Here is a 19,724-nt window from a genome sequence, read left to right as displayed (position 1 = left end):
CTGAGAGTTAGGTGGCCTGAAAAGTGAGGAGGAAGCATCGGCCATCAGATTCAGGTCAAGTCTTCTCCCATCTGTCAATGGAGTCTCATCCCATATCCCTCCCTTTTCTTTAAAATCTGAAATGCATCCCGACTTCAATGATCAACTTGACCCAGCATGACGGCATGTTTTTTTTTTCCTTCAGTCGTCAGCATTTACATTAAACCTTTTCTTAGAATTACAAAGTTTTGGGTTGGTTGAAGAGAAAGAAATAAGAGAATATCTGACTACTCTTGGAGCACATTAAAACTTCCCAAATGATCTGAGTGTTAAAAGTAAGTAAAGGTTTATTCTTGATAACCTTTCAGTGTCAATATTGCAAACCACAATGCCCAAAAGGAGAGACATAAAAAGAGAGAGACAGAGACACAAAGAGAAGAAAAGCCCCTACTATAGAGGCAGGCTGGGGGGGGGGTGGAGGTGGGGTGATGGAAGGAAACCTGGGGACACTGGTGAAGGGATGGGTGTTGGAGGGATGGGTATTGGAGGGATGGTTGTTGGAATACTGTGTTACTGAAACCCAATCATGAACAGCTCTGCAAGTGTCTATCTCACAGTGATTCAATAAAATTAAAAAAAAACTGCCCAAAATGATTGCATCCTAAGCACCATTTCAAATTAATCCTTTAAACAAAGTGTTTCCTTGTTCATTTTGTGTTCTGTCACCAGCCTTTGGCTTTCCACTTTTGAGAAAACTATCTGACACAAAGCTCTTGAGGTACAGCTTTAAGTAACATGTTGTATATAATCACTGTGGCCACAAAAGAAATGAATGTTGTCCCACTGAACACAGGTTTTACAGGGAACCAGCTTCTTCAGTATCTGAAATGTTACTATTTACTTCTCAATCAAGACAAATCTTTTCTTTTACCCCAAGGTAGAATTAACTGACATCTGAAGCATCTTTATGTGGATTCCAAGAGATTGTGAGAGTGATGTCTTAAAATATAAGCTGGGTAATATGCACTCTGAGGAAAATCACAAATTTAATTTAACAGACTTCACTTTGACCATAGCAGCATTTTATTGCCTGTTTCCATCTCTATTGATCATCAATATAATTGGTCCCAGGTAAGACACTACACAATGCAAACATGAGGTTGATATTTGTAATGTGTACATAAGCTTAAAATGCATTCCTTCATTTCCTACTTAAATTCTTGCTAATTCTTTTTCTTTAAATCAGAGCTTTACTGGAAGCTTCTCTTGTGAAAAATTTTACTCAACTTTCCACAAAGTCAACAACACTGAAATCATGAGGCAGGCCCAAACTTTAATAACCAAATTTAAAAGGTGCCTGTCAAGATGGCAAACTGGACTGGGATGGGGGACAGTCGTAGAGGGACCCTGGGAACACAGATGGAGGGAAGTTGATACTGGGTGGCAGGACTGGTAATGGAAGACTATGTCAGAAGCCCAACTATGAATAACTGTGATTCACGGTGCTTTAATAAAATAAAATTTTGAAGAAAAAAATAAGTAAGATTTTAAATATTCTACTCAATTTAGATAAAAATTCCTTGCTAGGAATAATTAAGATTGCTCTGACTTTTAAAATGGGAAAATTCAATGACATGTGTAATAAAACTTGAGAATTTAAACTCCTAATATGTAATATCTAACATTTCCCAGACAAATATAATTTTACAAATGGGAGGAGGGTTTGGACCACACCAAGCAATGCTCAGGGATTACTCCTGGCTCTGCACTCAGTAATCACTTCTGATAGTGTTTCTGGGTATGTACAGGATAAAATCAGGTTCAGATACATACCAAGGAAAATTTCCCTATCTGCTGTGCTATCTATGTCCCCAATTTTATACAATGTTTATCTCAGGTAAACATTTTTGGTTTGATACTTCAATTACTCCCACCATTTATCTTTAATTTTCTTTCATAATCACCAAAGAAAATATCTTTCAAACTATACATCTTAATGATTTCCTCCGAACGAAGGATTTTCCCCCTTTGTGATATTCTTTTTAAGGTTTTCATTACATCATCATGTGTATCTAACTTCTTGTTAGAACAGGCGCCAGACCATATTATGAACAATGTCTGGCACATGGATGCAGCATACTGAGAAGTTAAAAAAAATCACATTATTGAGTCAGACTAATAATGCTCAAGTCCTGTCTTTTCTATTTACTACCTGGGTGATTTTGCACAGATTCTTAAACACTCTGTACATAAGTCTGCTCATTTTAATGGCATTTGCTTAATAAGATTGCTGTGAGAATAAAATGAGCTAAGGCTAATAGAGCAGTGCCAGACAGAATATACCAAATAAATAAAACCATCATTATTCCTATGTAAGTAGAGCTATTATTATATGGTGTAATAATTGTTATACCATGCTGTGCTACATTATTCTTTTAGTGGGCTCTTAGCAACTAATTATGGAATAAAGAACTAAATGTGGAAAAAAAACATTTCTTTTTTTAAAAAAATATTTTCAGAGGTAAAATGCTCCCAAAAAATGCTCAGGAGAACTGGGACCATTCCCAGGGATAATTCAGCAAATCAAACTGGGCACTTCAAAGCTAAGGTCCAAGAATACTGTGTTCTCTAGCCCTGCAGAAACCAGGCATTGCCAGGGCCATCCTTGGAGGGCCTCAGGGGCAATGCAGTTCCAGTGATCAAACCAGGGGCCAGTGCAAGCAAAACACATACCCCTAAGTCCTATAGGGGTAGGACTTCTCCTAGTCTTCTCCTAGTCCTTAAAATAAAGGAAATATTGGAAGTCTGCGCTTCATGACATTGAAATAAACAGACCACTTTACTATGGAGCATCAGGGAAAACTGAGAATTCGTTTCATTCCTAAGTGCCTTTCCTACAAGGTATCAGCATTGGGCAGAGAGCAATTTGGAAGCAGGATCGCCTTAAGGGACATGCTGGTTGGAATGCCTTTTACCAGATCTGAAGGAAGGTTATTTAAAAAATTGAAAAGAGAAGAAAACAGATCTATAACTCAGAGAATCAATGCACAAAAGGGGGCCTTACAGTCAAGTGCCTAGAAAGGGCATGAATGCTAACACTGGTTTGGGGTAAGACTCAAGTTCTCTTTGGCACAGAAGCTAGAGCCCTCTCCTGTCCCTGAGACCTGACTTTCTGAAAGGATGGAAATGCTTAAGCTACCAAGGATATATCAGGCTTTTGGTGGCTCTTTCTCTTGTCCGTGCCATGCCACACTGGTTAGATGTTATCCCCAAACCCAGTCCTTACACTGGAGACTAAGACACACACTCAAGTTTGCACATCAACACCAAAAACTTCAACATGATTATAGCCCTGTTAGCTAAAGCATGATAAAAGAAAAATGAAGCATGCTGAAATTAGACCATAGACCAAACCTGATTGTCGCCCATTGCCTTTTTTGAAAGCTACAACACCCAATAAGATAGAGAGAAGAAAAGGGAATGCCCTGCCACAGAGGCAGGGTGGGATGGGGGGAGATGGGGGGTGGGAGGGATACTGGGATCTGTGGTGGTGGGAAATGGGCACTGGTGGAGAGATGGGTATTTGATCATTGTATAATTGAAACCCAGGCACAAAAATTTGTAAGTCTACAACTGTACCTCATGGTGTCTTACTAATAAAAATAAAAAAATAAATAAAATTTTTTTAAAAAAGAAAAAGAAAAAATATGTCTCAGATCACGCTCAACTTAAAAGTTAAGTTCATGAAAATTAACTTCAAGAAAAAATATCTTAAAGCACACATTGTGATCTTCTCATAGAAAAAATTATAAATCATGTCTCTCTGTAGCAAACAAGATAATGACTTCTCTTTCTCCTGACATCCACTCATCCACCTGAGGACAGAAACAAGATAAACTCAAAAACATAACTGCAGGCTGTAAGCTTCCAGTAATAATTTTCAGACATGCCAGAGATGACGGGGGAATAGAAAGAAACAAAAACAACAGAAGAAACATCAAATCAATCTAAGTAACTTGAATTAGAATTAAGGCATCTCTAGAAAATCATCTCTCTGACAGGATTGTGCCCTAGGGGCCAACAGGAAGGCTGACCTGGGGTGGGGGGGCTGCTACTAGCTGCATATTCATCTCATGTAACAGAGCATCATTTGCATCGTGTAGGATCCACGTCTGTATGAAGAAACAGCCTTCTGGGAATTCAGCTGAAGCTTCCAAAATCACAAGGCCTGCATTATTGGGCTCTCCCCAAAGGGACTGACTCTACAGCTCACCAGTAATTTCCTTCCAGCAGGATTTTCCTGATTTGCTAAAGAAACTCAGCACATTCCCTGGGAAACCCCAAATGCTTTGGTTTCTGCTTTATAGTTGTTTTTTTTGGAGGGGAGTGTGCTGTGCGCAAGCTTAGATACAGTTCTTAACATTGATGATAATTAGCAACCGAAAGCTTGAAAAAACTACAATGAAGACCATACTCAAAACCAAATGAGGGAGTTTTCCTTTGAGGAAAATTAACTTCAGTCATTCACTTTTGCTCCAGGTTGTAAAGGTGAGAACTACTCTTGTATAAGTTTCATTTGCCTGAAATCATGCCAGAAATTAAATCAAATGTATCATAATATATTTCTACCATACATGATGACTGTAAATCATTTATATACAGTAGAAGTTCCCAAAAAAGGCTATATAACAAGAAGAGTATTATAATATAACTTAACATGAACTATGTTCTAATATGACTTAACATAAGCTAAAGATTTACTTAGATTTAAATTAAAGTATAGAAATTTTCTTTGCAGAATATTTGCACAATTTAGATTATTTGAACTTACTTCGGCTATTTTAGTGTCCAGATTTTTTATAAAAATGATTGTTCTTATTTAAAACATCATTTTTTAATAAAAACAACTGTTTAAATAAAAATAATCTCTAAAAGAAACACATTTGTAAATTGAAATTAAACAATAATACTAACATCGACTCCTTCAAAATTTCTTATTTTTCTGTGAACTGGTTCACTTAAAAATAGAGCAAATGGGAACCAAAGAGATAGTACAATGGGTAGGGCACTTGCCAAGCCTAGGTTCAATCAATCAATGTGGACAACCTGGGTTCATCTCCAGCACCCTATATAGTCCTTAGAGCCCTTCCAAGAGTAATGACTAAGTAACACTGTATATAGCCCAAAATATAAAACAAATTATATTTAGCAAACTCACAGTTCCAAGATGTAGTATTTCTCTTTTGTACAACCTAGGAATATTATGACACTTTGATGAATAATGAACAAGTATTTCCTTCATAAAAGATCAAATCTTTTTTGAAAGAAAAAAATAGGATGACTGGAGAGTCACAGACCATCTTCACTCCGGCCTCTCTGCAATGCTCACTCAATGAACATTGGGTGCACAGTCAATATTGGTACCATGTGACTTACTGATGGGTAGAGGTAACCTTCTCCATTCATGGCTATATACAACCCTGTCTTCACGCCCTGGATGGCAACAACACGAAGTCCCACCGGTATGAGGTTGAACAGTGCTGTAAAGAGAAAAGGAAGTCAGTCGTGAGTGCAGAGGGAAGCACCAACCCCTCTCTCCCTCTCCCTCTCCCTCTCATGCTTATTCTCTCTCTTCCTCTCTCCCAATCTCTGTCTTGCTCTCTCCCTTGCTCTCTCTCACTCTTTCTATGCTCTCTCTCCCTGTCTTTCTCCCTCCCTCTCTCTCTCCCTATCTCGCTCTCTCTTTCTCTTTTCTTTTATTCAGTAAACACCATATTTGCTACAACCTCTTGGGAAGTTCCAGTTAATTTAATTTCCTTTTATTTCTCTTTATAATTAAGAGGTTTCTTCTCCGAGCCCTGGACTTGGCTCTGCAGAGCTCCTCGGTCCTCCTGCAGTGCTGTGTGGAGAGAGTGGTGGTAATAAACAGGACCCTGCAACAGGGTGCTGATGCTACAAGCTCTGACTTCACATGCTATGCAGTGAAATCAGCCGTGAGGACTCTCAAAGAACAGCATGTCAGAAGTCCCGTTTGCCTGTAGATTCTGTCTGTCACCAGCAAGGGATGCTGCTGTGCTCTACGTTGCAACATTGTGGAGGCTGGAAGTTAAATGTCCCAAACAAAATTACTCCTGTGGAAGCAGCATGCTATGCAGGCAAAGCCACCACAAAGCAGGTGCACCTGCCAATGTGCTAAATTTAGAATGAATTAATTAAGCTGAATAGCAAGCAAATTTGAGGATTATTTTCTTTATTAATATTTCATAAAACTAGGAGCAAAAACTAAAATAGAAGAGGGCAAGTTACTTAATTTGCCCAATGTTGAGATAGAAACTCATTTGTTTCTATATTGTATTTCTTCCTTATTATTTTAGGAAGAGTGTAGAAAGCAATACTATCATTGATTTTTTTAAAAAAAATTTTGTTTTGGCGTTGGGGCCATACCTGGTAGTGCTTCAGGCTTATTCCTGTATCTGTGCTCAAGAATCACTCCTAGCAGTGCTCAGAAGACTGTATGCAGTGCTGTGGATTAAATTTGGATCAGCAGTGTGCAAGGTAATCCGCAGTATTATCTCTCTGACCCAATAATTGATTTTTAAATGTTATTGATATCTCTTTAATTCATTTTCAAGTCAGTGTTCCATGTTAATTGTTCAGCGGTGATGAGGCATTGTACCTAGTGATATATGCTTGAATATTGTGTAGATTGTATTAAAGGTATATTTAAAGGAGTTAATTCGCCACAGCAATGCCATCCACTCCATGTTCTCGATAGATCCGGTCTTATTTGAAGTAATGGAGCTAGGTCAGAAAAGACATTGGAAGTATCAGATGTGTCAATAGTTAATATAGGGTTAGGTCTGCACTTGAATTCCACAATGCAGAAAGAATTTCAAAAAGGTGGGGTGGGATTTTATTTTGATCTATGAGTCTATTCTGTAATTCCAATGGTTTTGATAATTTGTGTTCTATTTAATTTGCAGACATATTTCTTTTCCCTAAGGTGGAGGAAATAGCACCCTCTCTCTGAAATATTTCATGCTGCTGATCCCAAGATCTTAAGTTCTAATGCTACACAAATTGTGACAATGGCTGGCCACTGCTTTGTATAACAATCTCCAGAAAGAACTCAAGGACTTGGGTAGATGGATATTCACTTTGACAATGCAACCTTCCCATAAGACTGTGCTCCCCGAGATTCTGGGAATTTGGGCTATTGTTTTGGAAGCGTGAAGCTTATATTTGTCTATTTCTGTATAAGGAGGGGATGAGTATTATGAGATACTTGTGCTACCTTAATTCAGTATTCTCTTAATGTGGGAGAAGGCCATTGGCTATTTTCACTCTTGTCTAGAACACCTGACATATTCTCCCTTTATATTTTGAAAGAATAGACACCATTATTTATAATTTCTGATTCATGTGCAAATGCTTGAGGTGTATGGCTGGGTTATAATTGTATATCTATGTGTACCATCCATCCATGAGTATTCTACCCTTCAGACACTTCCTTCCAGCCCTCCCCTCTCCCCACTTATGTTTGTGTAGTTGTGTAGTTGGTAACTCCCCACATGTAGTTGCTCTGAGCTCCTGACTTTCTCCTGGCCCTATTCTCAGGAATCATTCCTGACAGTTTCACAAGGGACCATACATTTAGAGAACAGAAAGTCGAGCACCTTTGGGTATCTCAGCTTTCCAGTGCATGATGAATACTGCTCAGACAAACATAATCATATGTGTATGCATAAAACATCCACATCTACAGTTTGATATCTTAGAAAATACTGTCTTGTTTATTCAACTCTGAGACAATGTGCCTTTCAAAGGCAGTCTCTACTTAACACATCTTAACTAACTGCTACATACATAACCAGAGAATTAAAGAAAAACTTGGGGAATGGCCAAACAAATGGGTCAAAGGGCTGAGCACATTCTTTGCATGTGGGATCCTCATTGAGTCCCTGGCTCTGCATGCTTTCCTGGTACTACTAGTATGAGCCCTGAGTATCCCATGAACACCAAATCCAGGAGTATCCCATGAGCACCAAAAGTAGTGGTGTATCCCCTACTACCACCAAAAAGAAAATATATACATGAAGGGGAAAATTGAAGAAAAATTCCATAAGCCATGATATTTTAAAATCTTAGAATTAGATTAATTTTCATTTTCTTCTTTTCTTTCTTTTACATGGTCACAGTCCCCCCGTTGTTCATCAATTTGCTCTAGCGGGCCCAGTAATGTCTTCATCATGAGACTTGTTGTTACTGTGTTTGTCATATCGAATACGTCACAGGTAGCTTGCCAGGCCTTGCTGTGCAGGCGAGATACTCTTGGTATCTTGCCGGGCTCTCCAAGAGGGGTGGAGGAATCAAATCCAGCTCGGCCAGGCCGGTTGCATGCAAGGCGAATGCCCTACCACTGTGCTATCACTATAGCTTCTTTTACAAATTATTTATTTTTATAAAGTAGTTCACAATATTTGATTATGTTTAATATTAAAACACCTATCCCACCACCATTGCACCTTCCCACCACCATCTTTGGGATGTTACCATCCTGTTCCCCAACCCTTGCCCCAAAGCAGAACCAAAATTCATTTTGTATTGTTTATTATGAATAAACGTCTGAAAGTGATCCAAAACAGTTTCCTTAGAGGAGAGGAGAGTGTGTGAAGATGGTTGTATTTCACCCAGAGATCATTAAGCTCTTCTAGAGATTACTAACATATTGTTGAAGATTGATCCTTCTGTGTTTATATACTTGATCACTTGATATCTCGTTACTCATCAATTTGCTCGAATGGGCACCAGTAACGTCTCAATTCATCCCTGTTGTGTGCTAGTGTAGCCCAATGGCATCTGCTCGTTCTAGGAACATGAAGAGCCTCAAACTGATCGGTCAAGGTCTTGATGAAGAAGTCTGACCATCTGACCACACAATCTTTTGACATCCCGTGGAATCCAGTCAGTAATGGCTCTAGTCCAGCGGTCTTCTCTAAATCTCATTACATGTCCAGCCCATATAATTTTCGATGCCTCGGCAAATGAGACAGCATCCCTGTTTCTTGAGTGTTGACGGAGGTCTCTCTCATTTGAGTGAAGCGTGATACTCCAAGCATAGTTCTTTCGATTCCTCTTTGAGAGATCTGAATAGCATTCTCATCCTGTTTCGTCGGGCCCAGGTCTCTGAGACATATGTTAATGCAGGAAGAACAGTGGAATCGAAGAGATATGCTTGGAGCTGGAGGTTCTTTGTCCTCTTAGTTGTTTCTTGGATGCCCTTGAAGGTGTTCCAAGCCGCTCTCTTCCTCCTGCGCAACTCAGGTGCCAGGTCACTCGTTGTGTTGACTTCTCGACCTAGGTAAACATAACTGTTGCATTCGGAGATGGTCATTCCGTTGAGAGTGAATGGAACGTCAGGAACAAGACTGTTTCTCATGAACATTGTCCTTGTGAGATTCAGCTGTAATCTGACCTTTCCACACTCACAGTGGAAGTTGGTCAGCATTTGTGTTGCTTGGCTGATGTTTGGTGTTATTAGAAGCAAAGCGGAGGTGGTGTAGTTGCCGACCAACTATCTTCACTCCCATTTCTTCCCATTCCAGTCGTTGCATGACATTCTCGAGGGTGGCACTGAAGAGTTTCGGTGAAATGGTATTACCCTGCTGAACCCCTCTCTTGACATGGATGATCACTTCCTTGTAGAATGGTGAGATCCTGATAGTGAATCTGTAATACAGCTCACGGAGAATACAGATGTATTGAGTTTGAACGCCCTGATTGGCTAGGGCTTTGATGACAGCTTCCGTCTCAACAGAATCAAAGACCTTCTTTAAATCAATGAACTTTAGACAGAGCGGCATCTTGAATTCCTGAGAAACATCAATGAGCTTGGTTATTGTGTGGATATGGTAGATCATGCTGAATCCTCTTTGGAACCCGGCTTGCTTGCATGGTTGTGTTTATATACATATATATATATATATGTATTATGTTATATAATATATATATATCTTTGTGAAAATATAGTCCCCTCTAAGATTGGTTGCCTCCTGCTTTAAACCCTACCAAATATGGTATGTTACTCTTAGAATATTAGTGGTGTGAGGTATGAGAAAGGTCACTCTTAGGTGAGACTCAGCCCAAGCATATGAAGAACAGCCATGAGCAGGGCAACGGTTGAGTTCTGGAGATTTTCAGCTGTCAAGGCTGAGTCCCTTGGGTCAGGGAGGAGCCTCACCCACCCCCTTCCAAGGTTCCCCAACTGAAACAGCCTGGTGTGGGGTCCAGTGTGGCATAAAATATTATTTTAAAGAACATTTTTTTCAAGAAGTCACACTAATCTGCATTTGGGGACAGCTATATTTTATTCCCCTTGCTTGAAATTTTTGTCACAATGGGTGACAGCAGTCTGGAGTCTGGTTTATCAGTCATAACTCTCAGAGTGACACAGTATAATAAACATATTCTCATGATCTTACAGACTCTGGCCAAAGAAAAATAAGATAATACAAAGATAAGAACATAAGACTGTCTCTAGTTCATATCCCTGACAAGTGGTGAACTAAGTTAGAGAGAATGCCTTGTGAGAAAATTAGTACAAAGTTAAGGATGAGGAAAGAAACATGAGCAGATGTATACCTCCTAATCTGAGCCAGAGGAAATTGGCATCTTATGTAAGGAAAAAATGGTTTTAACTAATGACTTGAAGTGGTTCACCCTCAGAGAAAAATCCTAAGCAAACAATGTTTGACCTTGAACTTATAAATAAAAATGCTTTTCTCCCCCCTTCCCTGGTTCTGAATTCCTTTACCTTTCCTCCAAAAAAATCAAAAGAAGGAATGGTATAAAATAAATCAGTAAGAAAGTATAATAAGGAAAAATGTTAAAGTATAAGAGAATAATAAAATGGACACAAAAGTAGGATATTAGAAATCAACATTTTTCAATTATAGAAAATTAAGATCAACAAAATTAAACATTGGAAAGAAAACCTTAAATTGGAGCAGTATTCAATCAAAATATTTAACAAATATTATTGACATATCTCACATAGCACTGCCAAATTGTCTACTTAATACCATTAACTTCTCTGAGAATCAATATTCTTATTAATGTCATATGCCATTAAAAATATATTACTAAGCAAATAGCTAAAGTAAAATTGTTTATAGTTTTGTGGCATCTATTCCTATAATCCCTTTCTTTTTGTTGAATGATGCTCTACAGCTGAAGATTTCTAATAAAATCAGGTTTTGTGTTCCACAACCTTACAATTCTGAAGCTGTAAAAAGCATGTCTACTTTGAAGTTGATATGATGATTTAAAAGGAACCAGTATATTCAGAGTTGGAAAGAAGGGCAGGAGAGATAGCTCATCAAGCTTATACTTTGCATATTGAAGGTCTGGTTTTGATCCTGGACACCCCATTTTCCTTTGTCACCACAAGGAGTGATCTCCAAGTACAGAACTGGGATTGACCTTGGGCATTGGAAGATGGAGCCCCAAGAAGCAAAACAAAGCAAAAAAATGGTAAAGGAAAACAGGCAATTGAATAAGAATAGCATCAGCATGAAAACACAAAATGTTATATTTAAAGAAATGGTGAACTACAGAGAGACAATAATGAACTGGAAGGTATTTTTTTTATTTAAATTTATCACCAACCCAGTTCTATAAAGTAAACATTTGGCTCTGTGTCCGTATTGATACATGGTCTCAAGGCTCTCTTATGAAGATAGATGCTGCCTTTTTCCTGAATCCAAAAAATCTGAACATTTGTTATTCCCATTAATTAAAACAATTAAAATCACTAGCTCTTAAATTTCTCCAATAACCAGAACAAAGCTCAAAAGCTGCTTAAAAACTAATGCACCCAAGGTAAACATGCAATCAATGTGAACGAACACACAAGGGCATTTACTTGGAGCTTATGATAATGATATGAAGATTCAGCTGGATGTTACAGCTGTCTGAAAATATGAAATTGTAATGGTCTCAAATGATGGATCCTTTGGTTGCTGTATTAATAACAAACATGGTCTGAGTCAAATTCTAAATGGCATTTGAGTGTGTGATATTTGTATTCATGAACCAACATAACCAAATCATTGCAAATGTCCTTTTAAAAGGCAAGGAAGCCGTGTGTCTTGAGTGAACTGTGTTCACTGGTGGCCTGCGGCCCACACTTACTCGAGTTAGTGCTGTCATCCTTGGTCCCATCGAGAGCTCCATCCGGGTGCATTTGCAAGTAGTAGCCTTGTCTGCAATATAACCTGGTCACTATTCCCTTGAGCTGGGGATCTGAAAAGCAAACACAATTGTCATCAGCCCCACATGCGCCATAAGAAATGTTTCTTCTCTTTCTTTCGCAGCAGTAAGGGCATTTAACACAAGTCACAACTTTTATTCAGCATCTCCCAGGTTTCTCTGTGTGGTATCAAACCTGGAGTAGACTATAAAAAGGTGAAGAAAATGCCCTGTGAGCTGCAATTGTAATTTGCCCCAAATAGGTCATTTTATAAAACTCATGTGTGTGTGTTTGTGTGTGTGTATTTCAAGATCTAGTCAAATTATAGATTCATTTTTAACTTGTTGGTTAAATCATAACCAATAATGAGTGTAATAGTTTAGAGAAATATCCCCAGGATGACAGTATCAGAGCTGTGCAAAGTTCTGACTTTAAGAAAACATGAACAGGGGCTGAAATGATGGTACAGTGGGTAAGGCATATGCAACCAACATGGACTTAATCCTTAGCATTCCATATGGTTCCCGGAGTCTTCCAGAAGTGATTATGGACTGCAGAGTTGGAAGTAAGCCCTGAGCTCAGCGTGGCCCCCACACCAACTCGTCCCCCCAAAAGAACATGATAAAAGTCTTTTTGATTATTATTTTTACTTAGTTTGAGAAATAACTTCTAATTTAAAACACCAGTATTGATATAAGATGAGATTTTATCAGTAATGATTTTATAAAATTGCTTAGAAAAAGTAGAGAACGCCTCCTCTGTGTGGAAGGGACATTCTAATAGGAAAGAAGACATCTGTGCACTGCAAAGATTTTATCTTTATGCGGGAGTCAAAGGAAAAGGAGAACACTTCCTGAACTCAGGGTGAGGCTCCACACAAATCTAGACTGAGGGTTGCACCAAGGCCCCAAGTCAGACCACGCTCAAAATAACCCCACTAATTTATGCAACCCAACCACAACGAGAATAAACTAGTCACTGTCGATTTGGGGGGCTCATAGGGGTGGGGGACAGTGGAAGCTCATCACAACAGAAAAAAACTACACGGTAACAGGTATCTCGTCGGAGGGCTCCTGGGAAAGATAACCACTCCAGCAACAGAAATGGAAATAATCACTGCACACATGTCCAGTACTTGGAAAGCACATAATGCACGTAGACTTTCCAAGACCACTCCTGTTTCCTGACAAGATGTGTCATGCACATCATGATCCTGGCCATGGCAACTGACCTCTCTAAACACCCAACCAGACAGCAGAGATGAGCGAAGCCCAGAACCCTGGAACACTCACAACCACCCGCATTCGCGAAGAGGAAAACACAACGACATTTATACTTATTCCAATATCATCATTTTATTTTCATCTCCAGCATTTCCAGCCAAAGGTAGTGCCCATCCCGCTGCTCCAACTTCGCCATTTCTATCAGCATCATCAGTCCCCTCAGGTCAGTGCCACGTGAATCCTGCTTGTGTTTTATAACTCCACCTATAGAGCTGCTAATTCCCCCAGAAGCCACCTTCACATTCTCCCCCCATCCTCTGTGGTCACTGGCACCAGCAGGCCAGCAACTCGGGCTTCCCCAGTTTATGTTCACACAGTGCTCCTGTTCCCATTCACCCAACTCATGGCAGTTGGTGAGATAATGAAGCAACGCTAGTAGGAGAGAAAGGTCTGGGGACACTCGCGCACTGCATGGACCCTCAGGCTCAAATGCTACTGAGATTCTTGAAGCTCCTGGGGAAGGTCAGGAAGGCCCGTAATTCGCGGGGCTAATACAGACACTCTGGTTCTTGGTTCTTGTTACTAGTGAGGGTTCTAGTTCTCTGTGAAGTCTGTGTGCATCTGGTTAAGTATAGGTAAAAGTGATATTTTTTTAATTTAATGGAAGTTATGATAGTTAAATGGAATAAGATGCAGTAAAGAAGGTATAAATGAATGGTGCTACCTAAAGAAAAAAGAAGCAAAATCAAACATTATGGAAATAGGAGAGACAGGGATTAAAAACAGAAAGGTAAGTAAGGAAAACAACGAGGACCCATTTGTAACTAGAAAGAATCAGAAAAAGGAGTTTGAAAATGTTAAGATATCTGTAATGTGCCCACTATGATTTCTTAATTGAAAAAAGACACTTCAGACTAACTTCTAAATGAGTATTATATTATTATTACATTATTATTCCCACAGTATTACATCTGGGAAATATGTAACTTCAGTAGTGGTAAATGTTCTTTGCTTTCATCTTACAGATGAGGATAAAGGATGGTGACAACTTTTGGTGATTAACATATATCCTTCAAAAATAAGGATGTTTTGTTCTAAGCACTGCAAGCTCCAAAACTCCTACAACTTGACTTCCAATTAATAATTGAATGATAAATAAATATTTGAAGTCACATACCTATGTTACTATAAGGCAGAAAAAGAGTGACAAATATTTGCAACTCCTAAAATTGCAAGAGTTTTTGATTCTTTTCCAAAAGCATTCAGAATATCTATTCTGTGTAACATGAAAATTTAACCTGTCTTGATTCTAATTTTCCTCCTGTCTATTCTTTATATTTTTAAATTACTCTTCCTGCACATTTTACTAAAAATGTTTCATGGACACTCCTTGTGTGAAACCCCATAGTATCTATGCTCTATGACAAATTATGTTTCCAGGTCCCATTGAGCCTGGAGTCCAAAGTCACTCCAAAGTGGACATGAACGCCCACCTATGAGATGGTCAGACTTCTTTGTTAAAACCTTTAACAAACAGTTTGAGGCTCTTCGTGTTCCTGGAGCGAGCCGATACCATTGGGCTACACCTAGCATGTGACAGGAACGAATGGAAACATTAATGATGCCTGCTCGAGCAAATCAAAGATAAACGGGATGGCAAGTGACATCAAATCAAAATAGAAGCAATGAAAGCTAATGTGAATGTACTTAAAAATATGTTTCACAATATATTATCTTCAACATTCAAAAGTGAAAGAAATGCAAATCATTAACTTTGCCTTCAGATCCTCCATAGGGAGAAAAATACCCAACATTTTAAATTAAAACAATCACTCTCTCTGAAGTGGGCTTAATTCAATCACTATCCCAAATTGTTTTCAAACAATGTGCTGGGTGACAAAAGAGAAATCAAGAAAGAAACCCTTCAAATAATGTGGGCACTTTTAATAATCATTCAAATTAGAAGATGTACAATATCACACATACTTCATGTAGCAAATTCATTATCAAAGATATATCGCATATATTGTGCTTAACTTAATTATATCTAAGGCTTGGCACTAATTGATTCCTAAACACTACCTACCCCTCTAGTATCTTTAGAAAGTAATGGGTTTTTTTTTTAACAGAGTAAAAGGCAATTCTTTAAATACACAAATTTTTGGTGGCAGATTTAATTAGATTTGGCACTTCTAGCTGCAGAAAATAGTATTGTGAATAATTTGCCCCAAACTACATATTATCATCTTATCCAACCATAAAAATAAACTGTGCCCAGAAATTCTTCCAAAGGGCTGAGAAAAAGAGTGTTGGTGCGAACATTCAGGAAACTGATATTTAAAAACATATACACAATTAAAAGTATCCAAAATGTGATTTATCTTCCTGCTGACTCATTGGGATGGTTTCCAATTTCATTTAGCTCCTTATTTCAACACTGCTTTGAGAGTCCAAACCTTCTAGAAAATCTTTTTAGTCATTTCTGAGTGGTGACCCAACCCACCGCCCAGAGCACAATCATAACTGTTAGAATCAACTTTTGTTTCTAAAGCCTAGAAAAGCTTTTCCACTTCTGTCTAGCAGAACCCTTTGACTGTGGACTCCAGGGGTAAATCTTAACATTCACATCAATTCTTACCCTCAATGATCTTGCTGTCTTATGAGGAGAGAAGAAAACCTATCATGTGGCTTTATGCCAATTAATCTAGTGTGAAATGATTGACTTTACAAGTATTTTATCCTGACAGTACATTATAAATTCCTAGATAATTTGCATTGCACTGTATGTGATACAAAATAGCTGATCATTATGCTTTGCACAGAGCAGATGCTCAACAAATATTGGAATAAATTAATTTTGCTTATACTAAAAGTCCATCGCCTTAACCACTCGGCCACCGCCCCTCTCGGAGAGCCCGGCAAGCTACCGAGAGTATTGGATATGCCAGACACAGTAACAACAAAGTCTCCAATGGAGACGTTACTGGGCCCGCTCGAGCAAATCGACGATCAACGGGAGGGCCTTTACCTTTTATACTAAAAGTAGACATATAGCATATATTATGTTTAAAGAATATATAGTATATACTTGTTTTTAAATTACAAACATATTTACTGGGTCGGCAAAATAGTACAGAGGGTTAAGTGTTTGCCTTGCAAGTGGCCAACCCAGGTGGCCTCGGTTCCCCATATGGGTTCCTCTAGTACCACCAGGAATGATCCCTAAATACAGAGATGGGTGTTATCCCTGAACACCACAAGGTGTGCCCCCACCCAAAAAATCATATTTGGGTCTTGAGCAGAGGGTAGGGAACTTGTCTAGCACGTGGCTGACCTGGGTTTTATCTTTGGTATCCCATCTGGTCCCTAGGATCCAGAGCCAAGAATAAGTCCAGAACACTAACAAATGTGGTCCCAAATAAAAAAAAATTATTATTATTTTTTTAAGTATACAGATATATGAAATTATGTTTCTCAATGCCACATTCAGGCTTCAAGCCAATCCATTATTATGGTAATAGGAGAAAGCTTTTCTGGTAACACCCTGGGCCAGGAAGAAGGCACATGTGTGAGTATGTTTGGAAGGAGTGCGCTGTGTCTCCTTCAGAGCTCTGGCATGTCACCACCTCTGGCACCTGTACTGCAGATAGAGACACACTAACCAGGCTTTGATGCCTCAATTATTTGTCAATGGCACTGAATATAAAAAGAAACAGTGTTATTTTGATAATAGTTTCCATGTTTTCTTTCCTATCAGTGCAAATATTTGGAAGTTCTATGTTGCTGCTCCCTGGGAGAGTAGTTTTCTTAGCTTATGAAACATAAAACAATCATTATATTAATTGTCACAGAAATACCAGAATCTAAGATATCTTAGTTGAATTTCTACCCAACTTTTAACACTAGATATACATTTTGGTATAGGTATTCCTAATGTTAGTTCAGATAAGAATCTCAAATATCCAGTCCTTTATTTGCAATAAGCAACTAGTCTTGAATGTGTTAAATTGCCAAGTTAGTATGCTTATTCAGTTTCCATAGCTTTATAAGAACTTATTTTCTTTTTATAAAATTTTGGAACTAAAATACACTCTATAAAAGTGCTATGGACTTCCTTTTTAATCCTAATTCTTCAAAGAAATTATATCACCTTAAACAGTCACAAGTTATGTGTTTAATTTGTGTTACTTTGTCACAGTGAAGACACAGACATATAAAACAAATAGCAGAAAAAGACAAATTTTACTTTGTCACATAAGTGAACACACTGCATCTTTTAGTGTTAAAGGCAGCCCATTTGTGGCTGTATGACACAAAAGCCATTTTAGACTTATTGAAATACAAAATATAATTGCGCACTATAAATATCAATCATGTGTCTCATTTGCTTCATAAAAATTTGAAGCTGAATGGATTGAGGAACAAAAGGCCCAAGAGTATTATTAACATTTGCTAATATTTTGTAGTCAAATACAATAATGATCAAATTTCAGTGCTGGAAATATGTGGGAAAGAATACTCTGGAAAATAATGTGAAAGTGGTATGAGTCATAAGCTAAATCTGAGAGAGCTTAGTGAGTACTCAGACTTCCTTTCAAAGCCTGGAATGTCTTCTGTTTTATCTAAGACAGTTAACAGGGTCCAGGAGAACCTTCTTGCATCAAATAACAAATAATGGACAAATTAATTTTGCAGACACTGAATGTCATAAAGTAAAGGTTGGGTGTCTCTAATAGATAGGGAGGGAGTTAGTGGGATGGGGTGACCACAGCGATTGCCTAAGTTTACAGCATAATGAGATTCCAGAATGAACCTTTTGTCAGATAACCAAGGAGGGGAAGAAATCCAAAGGGCACTTTTTGTGAAGGACACTGAGCAAATCACTCAAAGCAATATAAGGTAGATCTGTGGTGCTCCCTGGAGCTATCAGCTGAGAAGCGATGAGGAGCTGTACCTAAGAAAACAATTTCTCCAGGCTGGTGGAAACCAAGCAGGTTTAGAGGGGACACAGGATCCAACACATGTAAGATAAGGAAGTTTATTCTCATTAGTCAGACTGGAGACATTCATCATTCCCAGGGCATTGAGCAAAGAACAAAGACCTCCCCTCAAGGGCAGGGAAAAATCAGCCTTCCTCTGAGCAGAGTTTCAGTTTCACCTAACATATCTAAAAGCAAGAACTGAAAAGAGCATACTGTTTTGAGAACATTCAATAGCATCCCATAATAAACCCAGGTATATTTAGAAGACTATAAGACTATCTAGCAAGGTAAATCCAAAATACTTGAAATACAAAAGCCTTTTTAAAAGAGATTAATGGAAGAAAACAGAGACATAAGACATATCCCCCAGAACAAGGGGGATAATAAAAATCAATCTAGAACAGAACCTGGTGTTAGTATATTAGGCAAAGACATAAAAACAACCACAATAAATATGTTCTTTATATTCAGAAATCAAAGTACCAACAGAAATTATAGAAATCCCATCATGAAAATCTATGGATAAAAACACAATTTGTGTACTAAATAAGAAAATACCCATGACATATTCGATATGCCAAAAACAGTAACAAGTCTCACAATTTGTTGTGAGATGTTACTGGTGCCCGCTTGAGCAAACTGATGAACAACGGGAGGACAGTGCTACAGTGTTACCAATGAATGAGACTAATGACAATTGAGGAATGCAGAAAAAGAGTGGTGGATTGAAGTAATAATGCACCAGTGGTACCCAGTGAAATCCATGGTGTAAAGAGAATTATAAAAGAATCGACAGAGACATGATGAACAATGGGCAATCATCAAAGAGAAAAATATATTTAATTGTAACCTCCAGAAAAGAACATCAGGAGGGCAAGGAAAAGAAGAGATTTAAAAAATATAATGGTGGGAAAATTTTTAACTCATAAAACTTATAAAACCTAATAGCCAAACAATTAGAATTATAAAACCTAACTGCTCAATAAATTCTAAAGGCAGGAAGGGTGGAGAAAACTACGTAACACACATTATATTGAAATTACCCAAAATCATAGATAAAGAGACAATACATTCTTCCTCCCATGATAGTGAAAACATATTACAGTGGGAGAGACGAAGATAAGAAAGAAAGCAGAAGGCTGTAGTTACAGTGCAGTGGGTAAAGTGTTGGCCTTACAACTCAGCCAATTTAGATTTGTTTCCTGTACTCTATTTGGTCCCCTAGACACCATTAGGAATGATTCCTGATCACTGAGTGAGGAATAAGTCCTGAGCACTGCTGGAAGAAAG

General features: G+C 38.3%; 1 protein-coding gene across 2 annotated transcripts in view; it reads right to left on the bottom strand.

Annotated features, from left to right (window-relative positions):
- FGF14 (fibroblast growth factor 14) overlaps positions 1–19,724 on the bottom strand; it is a 624,624-nt gene that overhangs the window by 139,725 nt on the left and 465,175 nt on the right. For both annotated transcript variants that reach the window (XM_056109721.1, XM_056109722.1), the window contains exons 2-3: positions 12,172–12,282; positions 5,416–5,519 (exon numbers count right to left, since the gene is read on the bottom strand). In XM_056109721.1, coding sequence (XP_055965696.1) covers positions 5,416–5,519; positions 12,172–12,282 — 215 coding nt within the window. The remainder of the gene's footprint in view (positions 1–5,415; positions 5,520–12,171; positions 12,283–19,724) is intronic.

Source organism: Sorex fumeus, unplaced genomic scaffold, assembly GCF_029834395.1.
Source record: "Sorex fumeus unplaced genomic scaffold, SorFum_2.1 ptg000008l, whole genome shotgun sequence".
In the NCBI taxonomy this organism is placed as follows: Eukaryota; Metazoa; Chordata; class Mammalia; order Eulipotyphla; family Soricidae; genus Sorex; species Sorex fumeus.
This window is presented reverse-complemented; position numbering and strand designations above follow the sequence as displayed.